The following is a 15,671-nucleotide window of genomic DNA, read 5'->3' on the forward strand; positions in this document are numbered from 1 at the left end:
AGCACAGACAGCCCCGGGCCGGCCGCGCTGGAGGCGGAGCGGCGCGTGCGGGCCTGGGCAGAGGCGCAGCGGGAGCGCGGGCGGCGCGTGGCGCTGGTGACGTCGGGCGGGACCCAGGTGCCGCTGGAGGCACGCGCCGTGCGCTTTCTGGAGAACTTCAGCAGCGGGCGGCGCGGGGCGGCCTCGGCCGAGCGCCTCGTGCGCGCCGGATACGGCGTCTGCTTCCTGCATCGCGCGCGCTCCGCCTTCCCCTGGGCGCGCGCGCTCCCGCCTCCGGGTCCCGCTCTCCTGGACGCGCTGCGCGTGCAGCCGGGGCCTCGCGTTGCCGCTGACCCAGACGCGCTGCCGGGGCTCGTGCCCGCGCTGCTCGGGTACCAGCGCGCCAAGCAGGCAGGCGCGCTCTTGCCGCTCGAGTTCACCAGCCTCACCGAGTACTTGGCGCTGCTGCGGGCCGCCGCCAGGGCCCTGGCGCCCTTCGGTACGGGGCGGCCGGGAGAAGGGGGTCAGCCCTGTTTGTGGGGTTCTGGCCTCGGGGTGGGGTTAGCCCTGGCTGCGGTGTCTCGCGCTGGCCGGATGCTGCTGGGGTAGATGGACTCTTGGGCTGCGCTAGGATGACCGTGGGGGGGAGGGGTCATCCCTGTTTGGGGAGGTCCTGGCATTGCTGGGGTGGGATCAGCCCTGCCTGGGGCCCTGGGTGATTCTGGCTCCTTTGCCCACAGGCTCCAGTGTGATGTTCTACCTGGCAGCAGCCGTGTCAGATTTCTACATCCCAGCATCAGAGATGCCTGAGCACAAGATCCAGTCCTCTGAGGGTCCCCTGCAGGTGATGCATTTTCTCCTAGGCACTGGGCCTTACGCTGTGTCCCTTGTTGGATCTCGCTTGCCAAAAGCGTGATGTGGAGCGAAATCTGGCTTCTTGATTTGATGTGCTACTAGCGCTCTGGGGGGAGCCAGGACTCCTGGGCCATATTACCTGATCTCAAACTGATTTATTAAGTTACCTTGGGCAAGTCACTTACTCCTGTATGTCTGAGAGTTCATGTACAAACCTGGAATATTAATACTCATCTCACAGGGACTAAGGCCTTGGCTACACTGGAGAGTTGCAGCTCTGGTAGTGGCTTTACAGCGCTGCAACTTACTCCCCATCCACACTGGCAAGGCACATACATAGCTGTATCTTCCTGGCTACAGCACTGGTTGTACTCCACATGGACAAGAGGAATAAAGAGAACAGCGCTGGTGCTGCAGCGCTGGAGTGCCAGTGTAAACAGCGATTAATCTTACTACGCTGTAACTGACCTCCGGAATTTTCCCATAATGCTTTTAACTAAAGAACTCTCTTTGTTTTGTTATGATGCCTCTCTTTGTTTTGTTGTGAACTTGGGGCTCCAGGAGCTGCTTATCTAAAAAACAAACACAGCTACTGTTTGCTCGAGCAGAGGCAGGCAGGGAATGTCCACAGCTAGTGTTTGCTTGAGGAGAGAAACAGCAGGTAGCTATTTTATTGGATCTCCAGATTCCTTTTTAAATCATCCTTTCTCATGTAATTCCTCCATGGAAACAGCTCACTCTCCATTATTAGTTATTTGTATTCTGGTAGCGCTTGGAAGCCTCAGTTGAGATTCGGTCCCAATTGAGACAGACTCTTTGTGAACATGAGGGAGGAGACAGTCCCTGCTCTGAATAGCTTATAGTCTAGCTGGACAAATTAGATAAAAGGTGAGAAGGAAAACTGAGGTGCAGAGAAGGGAAATGATTTGCTTAAGATCACACAGTAGGTCAGTGATAGAGCTGGGAATAGAACCCAGTCCTTCTGATTCCTAGTCCAGTGCCCTAACCTCTGAGACCTAGACTTATACTAGCAGGCTGCAGAGGCAGCTGTCTCCTGTATGTAGCCTGAAGGGATCATTGAAGAATGAAGCAAGGTGTTCTTACCTTCCAGAAGCTGTCTTCTATATTTATTCTTCGAGTAGCCTCTGTACATGTACACTGTCAGGATGTGCAAACAGTGAAGCTTGGACCGATGGAACCTTCTAATAGCAATGCCTGCTGAAGTGCTCATGTGCCCAACTCTCCTCGTTCCTCCAAACCAATTTGTTATCCAGGGAACAAATCAGGGAATCTAGAAAAAGTTCTCAAGTCTTCCAGTTCTGATCTTTCAGCCCTCAAATTCACCTTCCTTCACCCATGGATTATGATCTCCACAGGCAATGGGGCTGGTTTGGCCTTTCTCCAGGCAGTTATTAAAGGAGCCTGCTCTCACAAGATTCAGCGGAAAGGTTCCACCACTCTTGCTACTACCAAAGGAAAGGTCTCCTTCATTAATCCTAGATGCTCCCTGAAGAAGAAATAGAAGGTCCTGATGAACACACGGATATGGATGTGGAGGTTCAGACATCACTGGATGACAATGCGGAAGCATCTTCTTCCAGAAAATACAAATTTATAGACAGCATAACATTATAGAAAGGATGGCTACAACCCTGAACATCCCTTCTGTTGTATTAGTGGAAATCACATACCTAGTTTTTGATATTCTGGATTCACCCATTAGGAGTAAAATTACCCCAGTCAGTCCTAGATGGTTTATTCCAACTAGCAAAAAATACTGGATTAAATCCAGCATCTGGACCAGCAATGTCAAAAAAAGCTGAAAAGTTATACCAACTGCCTCAGAGCTTCTGGTTAGTCCAGCCCTATGCAGATTCTTTGGTAGTGGTAGTGGCCCTGCAAAGACCTAAAGGCAGTCAAGTTTGCGGTACCCTTTCAAATACAAAAAGTAAGAAATCAGGTGCAGTGTAGAAAGGTATTCTCTGCCACATGCCAGTTATCAGCCAGTCCAAGCTATCAATATCACTTATGGGAGAAGATAGTTTTACTCCAGAGGGCATTCTGTGCACAAAAATTAAATTCTGCGCACAATATTTTAAATTTCTGCAAATTTTATTTGTCAAATAAATGTGGAGGCTCCAGCATGGCATTGCGGAGCATAGTCCACTGGCTTCACAGAGGTGGGAGATCACTGTGCAGTTCCCCCCACCCGAGACACAGACTCAGCAGTGAGGCTGCACCCAGACCTGGCACAGCACAAGGACAGGGCCTGCCCCAGAAACACTCCGGGCCCTGCCCCTCCATGCCAGGTGCACCAGATGTGGGCAGGCAGGATCCAAGTGTGGAGGGGCTTAGTGTGGGGGGATGTAGTGGTGGGTTGATAGGGTTCTATGTGGGGCAGTCTGGGTGTGGGCGGCTCAGTGGGTGATCCGGGTGCAGGGGGGATCTGGATGCACAGGGATTTGTTGGGGAGTTTTGGGTGCAATGCTAATGGGACTCTGCAGGGGGGTCCAGGTGAAGGTGGTTGGGGCTCAGTGTGGGTGGTCTGGGTGGGGGAGGGGATAGAGCTTGGCAGGGGGTTCTGGGTGTGAGGGGCTCAGTGGGAGGGAGTTCAGATGCTGAGGGAGTGGGGCTCAGTTGGGTGGGGATCCAGGTGCGGGTGACTCATCAGGGTAGTCCAGGTGCAAGGGAAGTGGGGCTCATGGGAGGGGGGGTTCTGAATGCGGGGGGTGAGGCTGTGTGAGGAGGTCTGGCTATGAGGGGGTCTGGATGCACGGGTTGGGAGGATGGGGGAGCAGCTCCCTGTACAGTGATCCCTCCCACTGCAGCAGAGAGTGATTAGGAGCAGGAAGTGCGGTTGTATATGTGGGAATAATGTTTGCAGAGTTTCCTACAGCCAGGGGAGAAATCTGGGGGTGGGTCTGACACGGCCCAGGATGTCATGCAGGGGCAGAGGAAGTTTCGTCGTCCTCAGCGCAGCCGGGACTAGCAGCTGAGCCCGGCGCAGGGTAGGTGCCACCAGCTGGGTCTTCCCTAGTCTGCCCCTTGCCCCACAGTGATTTATCTCTCTGCCAGCTGCCCAGGGCACCTGAAACATACTGCTGGGGTGGGTCGCATGACCACTCTTGTGGCTTCCCTTTGCTTCCCCGTCAGAAAATCATTTTACTGTGGGAAAGCAAAGAAATCTGTGGGGGACATAAATTCTGCACATGCACAGTAGCGCAGTATTCCCCAAGGAGTATAGTTTGCACAGTTACTACTGGAAGAGCAGACAAAACTAGACAACAGACTGATTATAAAAGTTCACTTGATTGAGAGCATCTTTCAAATCTTCAGATATGACATCCAGAGCATTAGCATCTGTGATCACCTTGAGGAACCATTGGAGTCTGCAGTTGTCCAGACTCCCTTCAGAGACAGTAACCCAAGTAAAAGACTTTCTATTTGATGGGGAAGGGCTCTTTAACTCTAGAACAGTTGAGGTTTCTAGGGAAACTAAAAGATGCAGGGTCTACTGCAAGAGAGATCAGGTTTTCCAGATCTACCCTTACTTAGATGATTGGCTCATTAGTGTTTCCTCATAGGAAGATCTAGCAATAGCTATGTTGCAAATATGAGTTCCTAACACTTTGGCTCAAGATAAACTGGAAGACTCACACAGAACTCCAGTCCAGATAGTATCTTTTATTGAGGCAATTCGGGATTCTCAAAAAGGCAGAGCTTTTTTCCGAGAAGAAAGATATTTTAGAATCCTTACAGCAATAGGTATATTGGAGGACAACTCCAGTGATGTTTTTTCTCAAGCTGATGGGCCTTGTGGCTTTGGCAACATACATAACTTCTTCTGCTCCCCTAAGATGAAAACCAGACAACACTGATTAAGAACGTGCTGTATACCAAATACAGACAATGTGTTTATGAGAATATAACACTCTCCAAGGAGGTGTTCCTGTCCCTCGTGTAGTAGTCTGAATGTGGTCACTTGAATTTCTAGGAGAAAAACTATGTTTCGGCATTCCTGAATTTCTTTCCCACCTTCAGGACAGAGTGTTTCAGGCAGTTACTGACAATGTTTTATGTGAACACGCAAGGGAGCAAATCCAGCCAACTGCAAAGAGGCCATGGCTTTGTGGGAGTGTTGCAAGGTACACCAAATGTATCCCATAGCGCTTCACTTTTACAGGCAAGGACAACACACAGTAACTCCTCACTCAACGTCCTCTCGCATAACGTTGTTTCAATCTTATGTCCCTGCTCAATTATGGAACATGCTCCATTTAAAGTTGTGCAATGCTTTGCTATAACGTCATTTGGCTGCCTGCTTTGTCCACAGCTGGTAGCCCCTGTTTCAGCTCCCCTATATCCCCCTCCCCCGCAGCGCCTCCCACCCACTGGCAGACCCCACAGATAAGTGCCTTTCCTCTTCCCCCCCGCCTCCTGCCCGTGGCAATCAGCTGGCTTGTGGCATTCAGAAGGGAGGGGGGAGGAGCAAGGACTTGGCCCGCAGGCTCCCCTGCCCCCCGCCCTGCTTCCTGAATGTTGGAAGCCAGCTGATTGCTGCAGGTGGGAGGGAGGGGGAGGAGCGAGGATGCGGCATGCGGAGTAAAGGGGGAGAGGGGGAAGAAGAGGCCAGTTAAGGGTGGGGGTTTGGGGGAAGAGGTGGAGTGGGTGGGCCGAGGGTGCTTGCAGAGTAGGGGAAGCTGCCGCAGCTGCTGCGCAACGTGCTCCTAGTTTACAGCACCTTCAGCCTCCTTGCCTGCCTCATTGTCTCCAGTGCCAGTGGGCTGTGCCTGTGTGGGGTAAGCTGGGGGCACCTCCCAACTATAGTACTGTACTGTATGGCAAAAAAATTATTTCCCTGGAACCTAACACCTCCCTCCCATTTACATTAATTCTTAGGGGGAAATTGGATTCACTTAACATCTTTACACTTAAAGTTGCATTTTTCAGGAACATAACTACATTAAGTGAGGAGTTACTGTATTAGCAGATCAGCTGAGTAGAGACTTACACCATAAGTAAGAGTGGACACTCAAGGACTTGATTGCAAACAATATCTACTCCTGGTGCGGGTATCCAGACATAAAACTCTTTGCAACAAGACAACTCCAAATGCCTTAGGTTTTGTTCCAGGGCAGAAGCGGACAATCAGTCCATCTTGGATGCATTTCATCTAGACTGGGGAATAGGTCTGCTCTATGCATCCCCCCACTCCCCTTCTTCTAACACAGAGAATTCTCAAGAAAATCAAGACAAAACCAGGGTTGTTACGATTGGCCTGGCCTGGGCAAGGCAACAGTAGTTCTCAGATCTGCAACTATCAGAAGAAATTTGTCTTCACAAGTCCAGACCTAGTGACCCAGAATGGTCAGATTTTCCAGTTGGATCACAGACTCTCTCTGCTTCAAAAGACTGTCGTGTTAACAACCAACCAACCAACCACTTATATTAATCTCCAGTAAACAATCAATGTGGTGGTGGTATGATAATCAGTGGAAAAGGTTCTTGTGGGCAACCAACAGCTTGAGCTTCTATTCAGTCAATACTAGGATATTTACTTCATCTGAAATACTTGGATACTTCCATCTCATCCATTAACATACATTTTGCAAGTATTTAATCTCATCCCATATTAATTGAACAAGGCTATTCACTGTAGAAGGGACTCACTGCAAATGTGCCCCCTGTTGGATGGGCATGGCATAGCAAGCTTTCCTCCTATAACACCCGCTTGTGATGGCTGTCTCAGTCCTGTGGTGGTCCACAGCTTATTTTGGATCTCTGGACAGGTCATATTTGTTCCCATACCTTCCAAGGTACTCCAGTGCTAAGTCCACACAAAGCAGTATGCAAAGGCCGTCTTCCTGGCAGTTACTAAGACCCACAACTCCTCATCAGGAATCTTCATTGTAGATCACTCAAATAGATACCAACTCCAGTATTTCTAGTCCCACTCAACTCTCAATGCTGAACCCTGTCTTGGGCTTGCCTTGACACGAACCCTTTGTCTCCTGCCATCTTGGTACTGCCTCATTCTCAGTTCCAAACTGTCTTTCAGACTTGCTGCCGTGAGAATCAGCATCTCATGTAGCCTTTGGGCATGAGGAGCATTGGACCTTCTGGAGTATCTGGAACCATAACTCCATATTAACACAGTTGTGATTGTTAATTTCCCTTGTTAAGCCTGTGGTCTGGCTTCTGTAGTCCAGCTCAGCCCCTCTGAAGCGTCTGCATTTTTTTGGAGCACTGTATCTTGGGAACTCCTTCACCAAATGACCCCAAATTTGTACCATAGATCTCACTTCCTGAACTGCAATACCAATTTTCAAGTACATCTGATTATGTATGTGTATTTTATAGGTTTGAAAATTCAGTTGCAAACAGAATTATTGTTATAAACGTTGTCGTTATAAACGTTGTGTATTCATCCCAGTAATAGACTAGGGATGAATTTAGCTTCTGGATAGCAGGAGCTTGAATGTTGATACTATTTGTGCTGATTTGTCTGCTAAGTAGATCCTCATTTTTGTTATCCAAACTGGTACCCAAAATGAGTTTCACTATGCAGGTACGTTAATGACACCTTTGATCCTCCAGAATGGCATTTTGGAAATAATTCCTAAGTGTAAAACAGCCCAGAACTGTTAAGCATAATGTGATGTGAAACTGGCACATCCTTATTTGCTGTCTTTATCACTCATATTTAAATGTCATACTAACGTGTACTGAAACTTCTAGCATCCACTGAATTTTTTTTCCCCAATGCAGATCACAATGAAGATGGTGCCAAAAATGCTGTCTCCTCTAGTCAAAGAATGGGCTCCTGAAGCATTTGTTATTTCCTTTAAGTTAGAAACTGATCCCTCCATCTTAATTGATAAATCACGGAAGGCTCTGGAGACATATCGTCATCAGGTGGTGATAGCAAATGTCCTTGATTCACGGAGAACATCTGTTCTTCTTGTAACGAAAGACTCGGAAACTAAGTTATCACTTTCTAATGAAGAAATAGCACAAGGTGTGGAAATAGAGGAGAAGATAGTGAGCCATCTTCAGTCTCAACACACTGCATTTATAGATAAACAACACTCTGAAAGGAAAGGACCAGCTTGTTCTAGCTCTGAATGATCAGAAACAAATTGAACTTTGTGAGGCTGTGAGTGGAACTGGAGGAAATCTCATTGCAGTAAATGGAGGAAAACACTATCTGAGGCATTGTGTATGAGGTAAAAAGTGTGAACATCCAACATAGTTTGACTCATACATGACTTCATAAGTTATTTGCTGCTTATGTAAAAAAAACAACCCCAAAACACTGAAATGAAAACATTCCCCTAAGGATGGTATTGTGCGAGTTTGTAGAGAGGAGAGGGATGTGTTTCCCTAATCCTTTCCTTGTTTGGGGGTGGGGAAGCAAGGGATAGATGTGTGCATGTTACAGTTTCTGCTTCTTCAAAACTCCATGTAGCAGCCCATTTTGAAGTCCCAGAAGGGTGGGCAGAGGCCATCAGAAAAAAATTCCTTCCCCCACCCCCTTAAATGGGAGAGGGGTCACAGAGGCAGGGGACAACAAATGATTAAATAGGAAGATGGGGGATTCAATCAAAGATGTAAAATGGGAACCATATGGGGACATTGAGCAGAGAACTCTGGACAGTACCCATAGCGCCACAAAGGAGGTGAAGAAGTCAGAGAAACTTTCTGGGTGTGAGACAGTATCGGAATAGAAGTAGTCCCTGCAATTGCAGTGAACCTCCCTGTCAAGCTACTTCTTCCTGGTTTGGTAAATGACCATTTGGCCAGTAACAGAAGGAGGTTGATGAGGAGGTCTTGTGATTTTATGGAGCCACAGATAGGAAGTCCTTAGAGGAGTAGATGTTGAGGGAAAGTACAGATAGAACCTCATCAGAAGGTTCTGGAGGATGTGAAAGGGATCTGTTACCTGGCACAGTGGAGGTAAGTGTGTGCCCAGGTCTCCCTCTCTGTAGAAGGGGCAGGCATCAGGGATGTCCATGAACCACGCCTGTGCTCACAGCCGCCAACTAATATCCCTGGTGGGCAAAGAAACCAAGGTGGAATAAAAGCTGGCTAATGGGTTCGTCACCCTTGCAAAATGGTATAATCATCTGCCATATGGTGCCAGTATGTAATACAAAGTCAAAGAAATGCATGCTGTGGAGCATGTAGAGATTGACACCAATCAGAGCCAGCCCACAGGCATCATACCTGCTGCGAGGACTCACTCCTTACTTTCAATTCTGCTTTCATGTACTGTATTGCTATGTCCACATTGAAACACATTCCTTAATTACTGTTCTAACATACTGTGAGGAGAGGTGGTAAATGCAGTTAGCTGGACCTCTCTGGGCAAGGAAGTTAATTTAGATTATGTTGAAACAGACTCACTGGTGGTTTTTTTAAAAGGAAATTGAATGTGACCCTGAGGTTGAGAGTTCAACTACTAATAGAGAAATTCAGAATTCCTCATCGTAGCCTCTGCTCATTCCAAGACCATCAAAAATTCCTGGAAACAGTGGCTTTTGCATATCACACTCGACTGGCAGGAGATGAACAGTCAAAGAATGCTTATACTGGGAGGGAAATGAACCTAAAGAGAGTGAGACAGAGGAGGTGGTGAAAACAGGACAAGGTCAATCAATATGAAGGGTAGTATGGGATTAGTGGAGAGAGTAGATGAAGAAAGCAGATGAGAGTGCCTCAGTTTCAGTGATATGGTGGGGGGCCCTGACTCATCTTGTTAATCTTTTTCAGAAAAGTCAAGTTTGATTCATAGGAATTTAAGGAGGAAGTCCAAAGGATGAAAGTTTTTTGGTATGGGTTTGGGAGTCAGAGTGGAGAAGAAGTGCTGTTTGGCAAGCAAGTCAGTAGAATCAAATGAGTTGACAACAAATGTGCAGAGGAGGAACTTAACAGGATCATGGGACTTGCACCAGAAATGCTCAGCAGCATGGGAGGGAGTGGATGAAGCAGCTGTTGGGGTAGGCCAGGATTGGGGTTGGAGGGATGAACCACATGGTGGGAGAGTGCTGAGTAGAGGGAGTTGTCAGCTGAGTCAGCAGAGTTGAGAATTGGGGTTGAGAAGCTTTGAATGTCAATAAATTGGAAATCACAGAAGGAGCAAATGCTGGGATGGGGTGAAGGAGATACATGAACGTTGTTAAAGGAGATGAGATGGAGATTGGAGAGGGGGAACTTGATGAAGAGAGTAGAGAGGGAAAGTGAGTGAGCAGCTGTTTTGATGAGTAGGGCTGTTGATCCATGGCTCAGCATTGTTAGCGGTTATGGGGTTGGAAGAAACAGCAGGTTCCCAAAGATGAAAAATTGTAATGAGAAGAGAAGAGTGAGGAGTTTGAATTAAAGAGGAAGTAGGATCGGGAAGATTTGAGGAGAATGGGGGCAGTAAATAACATAGAGAAGGAGATAGAACAGGGGTAGGCAACCTATGGCACAGGTGCCAAAGGCAGCACGTGAGATGATTTTCAGTGGCACGGTGCCTAGGTCCTGGCCACCAGTCCAAGGGGCTCTGCATTTTAATTTAATTTTAAATGAAGCTTCTTAAAACATTTTAAAAACCTTATTTACTTTGCCTACAACAATAGTTTAGTTATATTATAGACTTACAGAAAGATACCTTCTGAAAACGTTAAAATGTAATACTGGCACGCAAAACCTTAAATTAGAGTGAATAAATGAAGACTCGGCACACCACTTCTGAAAGGTTGCCAATCCCTGAGATAGAAGAAGGCAGTTTCTTTTGAGGAAAGTAAAGACAGAGAGTGGGGATGGGGTGTTGGAAGCAACAGGACTGGGAGAGAAGCTTTGAGGATGATGGGTGTGGGGAAGTGTGGGAGAAAGAGAGGCCACCACAGGATAGAGCAGCAGTGCAGGCAATGATGGTAGAGCAAATACAGGCAGCAATGGGAGCAAAAAGAACAGTGAAAAGTGCGTGGTAGTGGGAGGAGGGAAGGGATAAAGGGAGAACCTGGGATGGAGGAAATATCAAAGGAGGGAGAAGTGACCGAGAAGGATGAGGAGATGGGGATAGGCCTATGGGAAGATAGAGCATAAGAGGAGTGGGGAAGTAGAGTGAGAAAATTAGAGCTGGTGGGCAAGGAGGAGATGAAAGTGAGAAATGAGAATATGAGAAGGGGAAGGGAGGCAGAGATGAAGCAGCAAATGAGGAATGTTATGAGCCTGGAGGTTAGGCAGAAGAGTGACAGGAATATGGATGACAAAGAGCAATTAGGAGACAAGTCACAAGGGCAGATATATCTTAATGCAGGTATTTTTTTAAATATTTTTAACTGCTCTGCCTATTATTGAAGTTGCTATTTATTATAGTAAAACCAAGGGACCAACCAAGAATGGAGACCCATTGTGCTGGGTACTATGTAAATAGCCCCTGCTCTGAAGAACTTAATCTAAATAGACAAAACAGACAAAGGGTGGAAGAAAAAGGTAGACCATACAAGCAGTACACAATGTGACAGCCTAGAAACGTCATCATCCTTTCTTGGGCACGCATCAACTGGGGAGATGACTCCATGGAATGAAGCAGAGTTCTTTGTGACCAGCCATTCCCCCCAAATCGGATGCCTGTTTGATCTGGTTGAGGAAGGCTATTTCCCTCTATGTAGTGGACCCTGGGCCTGAAACCAAAGGCAGAAACATTTAGACCTTTGTCCAAAACAAATCCATACAAGCTAAGTCTTCAGAACCAGCCGTGGGTTTTGACAGGTGTCTTGATTCTGCAAAGGGCCAAACATTTCCCATTGGCTTCAATGGTCATAGAATTAGGACCTTAGTAAGTAAGGTAAAATGTGCAGAAGTGTTTGAATCCAAGAGCATAGGTGTAAGTTGGGAAACTTTAAAAGATACTATAATTCTGCAAGGACTGCCACAAAGAGATGTCAATCTGCTTGGAAATCTGATGTAACAAAGAATGTAAAAAACAATAGGCTAGAAGGCAGGATGAGGGTGACACTGGGACCATGGGGCTGTCATAGATGCTGGAAGTTGGAACTAGGAGTATTGCACCCCTTGGCTTGAAGTGGTTTCCATCATATCCAGGGTTTAGTTTGGTCCAGTGGTTCTCAGCACCCCACTATATAAATTGTTCCAGCACCTCTGGGGGCTACAGCTGTTAGCTATGTGTACAGCTTGATTGTTTCAAATTATATGATTTAAAAAATAAATTAGTGTCTTCTTATGAAGATAGCACAATGAGACCCAATCCTGGCTGGGATGTTATTCCTGCAAGGGACACCCACCCTGATCCTGTGCTGGCTGAAGGGGTGTTGGGTGTCCCTGGGGAGCCGCGTGGCCCTCAGAGAGAATGAGGCGAGTTGGGGAATGGGACCAAAGGGGCTGGGGGAGCGCACAGGCAGTGGAGCTATAGCGGGGAGGGGCTGTCTGACCCCAGGGGGCTGGGGCCCCGGCAGGGAAGGCGCCTGACTGAGGCAACACAGTGAAGAGCGCCAAGAGCAGGGGGCGGGGCCGGCTGATTGTGGCAGGCTAGAGGCGGGCCGAGCCCGCAGCATGAGAATGGCTCGTTCCGTTGCCATGACTCCCGCCGCTCAGACCCAAAGCGTCCCGTCTGCATCAGAATAGAAGGTCCCGTTGCTATGACTCCCGTAGCCCTGCCCCTCCCGCTGCCACTAGCGCCGCTCCCGGGGCTCAAGCGGCCCGGGCTGCCTCCCGCCCACGCCGCATGGAGGAGCCCGCGCGGGTGAGTGACCACGACTGGCCCCGGGCGCCGCTGCCTGGGGCCCCTGCGCGGCGCGGCCCTCAGGCCTTTCCCCCGCGGGAGCCCAGCCAATGGGGCGCGCTCGGACCAAGTCCGCGGGCCCCCCTGCGCCGGCATCGTGCCGGGCCCGGGACCCCCGGAGCCTCCCGCCCCGGCATCGCGCCGCCCCCGGCCAGCGCGCCCCTGGCATCGGCTGCACCCGGACCCCCCCCGCCCCTGGCATCGGCTGCACCTGGGACCCTCTGGCCCCAGCCCCGGCCGCACCGCGCCCTGCCCGCTCATGGCATCACCCTACACACACACACACCCCGCCCCCACGTCTCACTGCAGCCCGCCCCGGGCTCCCTGCAGCCGCCAGGGTTTCCAGAGGTGTGGGCTCTTCCAGTCCCTGTTGCAGGGGGGCCCGGCCCCCAGGCAATCAGTCTTACAAACTTGCCAAGCTCTGTGTTGGTCCAAAGTGTGGCTCTCTCACCAGCAGAAATTGGTCCAATACAAGGTATTACCTCACCCACCTTGTCTTGCAGATAGCTTATTCAGCCCTGTGCTGGCGCTGCCCCTTGGCATTGCTCCAGCCATGGTGCTGAGTGTCTCCGCTCTTCTGCTCTCCACTCCCTGTTCCCTCCAGGTTTTGTTTCACCACTCCTCTCAAGGTTACTAAATTACCATATATATTACCATGCATTTAACCAGGGACAGCTGCTGTCACATGTGGACTAGATTGTCCTTGTTCCTGCTAAGGGCAAAATCGTGTCTGAAGTTGGGCTAGATAGGAAATGTCTCATTTAAAATGTTTTCTAGCAGGATGAGTTTTTCCATCTAGACAAAGCCCATGTGGGCCTTCACTGAAGTGGGCAAGCTGGCTGCAGCAGCTCAAGTTGGAGAAGGTACTCTGAGCGAAACACATGGAAGTGATTTATATCAGCCCCATTTAACAAGGGACTGTGACCCCAGTGTATTGCTCGAGTACATTTTGAACAACTGCCCAATTTTTTATGTAGAGCTGTCTCTAGCAAATAGGTATAGGTATTTGCTAGGTGAGGCATAGGTATAAGTTAATAAGTAGTGCAGGAAACCTACAGTCTTCAAAGACTCTTAAGGGTATGTCTACACTGCGAGATTAGGTCGAATTTATAGAAGTCGCTTTTTAGGAAGCAATTTTATACAGTCGATTGTGTGTGTCCCCACTAAGTGCATTAAGTCAGTGGAGTGTGTCCACAGTACTGTGGCTAGCGTCGACTTTCAGAGCATTGCACTGTGGGTAGCTATCCCACAGTTCCCGCAGTCTCTGCTGCCCATTGGAGTTCTGGGTTGAGCTCCCAATGCCTGATGGGGCAAAAACATTGTTGCAGGTGGTTTTGGATACATGCAGTCAGTTGCACCCCCCCCCCCCGTGAAAGCAATGGCAGACAATCGTTTCGTACCTTTTTTCCATGCTCTCCTGCTCTGCAGATGCCACACCACGGCAAGCATGGAGCCCGAACAGCCACTGCTGTTATGAGCATTGTAAACACCTCACGCTTTATCCTGCAGTATGTGCAGAACCAGAACCTTCAAAAGCAGGCAAAGAGGCAACGATAGCGCGATCACAATAGTGATGAGGTCATGGACACAGACTTCTCTCCAAGCACAGGCCCTGGCAATTTGGACATCATAGTGGTAATGGGGAAGGTTCATGCCATGGAACACCGATTCTGGGCCCGGGAAACAAACAGACTGATGGGACCACATAGTGTTGCAGGTCTGGGATGATTCCCAGTGGCTGCGAAACTTTTGCATGCATAAGGGCACTTTCATGGAACTTTGTGACTTGCTTTCCCCTGCCCTAAAATGCAAGATGAGAACAGCCCTCACAGTTCAGAAGCAAGTGGTGATAGCCCTCTGGAAGCTTGCACCAAACAGCTACTGGTCAGTTGGAAATCAATTTGGAGTGGATAAATATACTGTGGACGCTGCTGTGATCCAAGTAGCCAATGCAATCACTGAGCTGCTGCTATCAAGGGTAGTGACTCTGGGAAATGTGCAGGTCATAGTGGATGGCTTTGCTGCAATAGGATTCTCTAACTGGTGGGGCGATAGACGGAACACATATCCCTATCTTGGGACTGGACCACCTTGGCAGCCAGTACATAAACCTCAAAGGGTACTTTTCAATGGTGCTGCAAGCACTGGTGAATCACAAGGGACGTTTCACCAACATCAATGTGGGATGACTGGGAAAGGTACATGACGCTCACATCTTCAGGAACTCTGGTCTGTTTGTGCAGGTGCAGGAAGAGACTTAGTTCCAAGACCAGAAAATAACTGTTGGGGACATTGAAATGCCTATAGTTATTCTTGGGGACCCAGCCTACCCCTTAATGCCATGGCTCGTGAAGCCATACACAGGCACCCTGGACAGTAGTCAGGAGCTGTTCAACTATAGGCTGAGGAAGTGCATAATGGTGGTAGAATGTACATTTGGATGTTTAAAAGCGCACTGGCGCTGTTTACTGACTCGGTTAGACCTCAGCTAAACCAATATTCCAATTGTTATTGCCGCTTGCTGCCTGCTCCACAATATCTGTGAGAGTAAGGAGGAGAAGTTTATGGTGGGGCAGGAGGTTGAAGCAAACTGCCTGGCCACTGATTACGTGCAGCCAGACACGAGAGCAATTAGAAGAGCACAGCCGGGTGCACTGCACATCAGAGAAGCTTTGAAAACCAGTTTCATGACTGGACAGGCTTTGGTGTGACAATTCTGTTTGTTTCTCCTTGATGAAAACCCGCCCCCTTGGTTCACGCTACTTCCCTGTAAGTCAGCCACCCTCTCCCCTTTAATCATCGCTTGCAGAGGCAATAAAGTCATTGTTTCAAAATTATGCATTCTTTATTAATTCATCACACAAATAAGTGGGGGAGAGGGAAGCACTGTGTGGGGTGGAGGATGAGGGGAGGAGGGAAGGACAAGGCCACACTGCACTTCAAAACTTATTGAATGCCAGCCTTCTGTTGCTTGGGCAGTCCTCTGGGGTGGAATGGTTGGGTGCTCGGAGGGCCCCCCCCCTCGATCTTGGGCATCTGGGTGAGGAGG

General features: G+C 49.0%; 2 protein-coding genes across 4 annotated transcripts in view; both read left to right on the forward strand.

The window, feature by feature from the left end:
- Positions 1–45: 45 nt before the first annotated feature.
- Positions 46–9,235, forward strand: PPCS (phosphopantothenoylcysteine synthetase). 2 transcript variants are annotated; one of them, XM_030537482.1, is made up of 3 exons: positions 46–117; positions 720–823; positions 7,603–9,235. In XM_030537482.1, exons 2-3 carry the CDS (start codon positions 731–733, stop codon positions 7,960–7,962), a joined length of 453 nt encoding a protein of 150 aa, XP_030393342.1. In that variant the 5' UTR covers positions 46–117; positions 720–730; the 3' UTR covers positions 7,963–9,235. The 2 variants fall into 2 exon arrangements, with proteins under 2 accessions (XP_030393342.1, XP_030393343.1); XM_030537483.1 differs by having other exon boundaries at positions 108–129.
- Positions 9,236–12,299: 3,064 nt separating this feature from the next.
- The window catches only part of CCDC30 (coiled-coil domain containing 30), a 140,266-nt gene continuing 136,894 nt past the window's right edge, over positions 12,300–15,671 (forward strand). For both annotated transcript variants that reach the window (XR_003997092.1, XM_030537478.1), the window contains exon 1: positions 12,300–12,583. Coding sequence is in view for 1 of the 2 variants with exons in the window: in XM_030537478.1 (XP_030393338.1) it covers positions 12,566–12,583 (18 nt within the window). In the remaining variant the exon portion in view is untranslated. The remainder of the gene's footprint in view (positions 12,584–15,671) is intronic.

This window comes from Gopherus evgoodei, chromosome 18 (genome assembly GCF_007399415.2).
Source record: "Gopherus evgoodei ecotype Sinaloan lineage chromosome 18, rGopEvg1_v1.p, whole genome shotgun sequence".
Lineage (NCBI taxonomy): Eukaryota > Metazoa > Chordata > Testudines > Testudinidae > Gopherus > Gopherus evgoodei.

What these genes read in the sequence shown, in the direction of transcription:
- PPCS (XM_030537482.1), top strand. Translation starts at nt 731, where the DNA reads ATGTTCTACCTGGCAGCAGCCGTGTCAGATTTCTACATCCCAGCATCA. An exon ending in CCTCTGAGGGTCCCCTGCAG is followed by an intron (nt 824 to 7,602) that starts GTGATGCATTTT and finishes TCCCCAATGCAG; the next exon opens with ATCACAATGAAGATGGTGCC.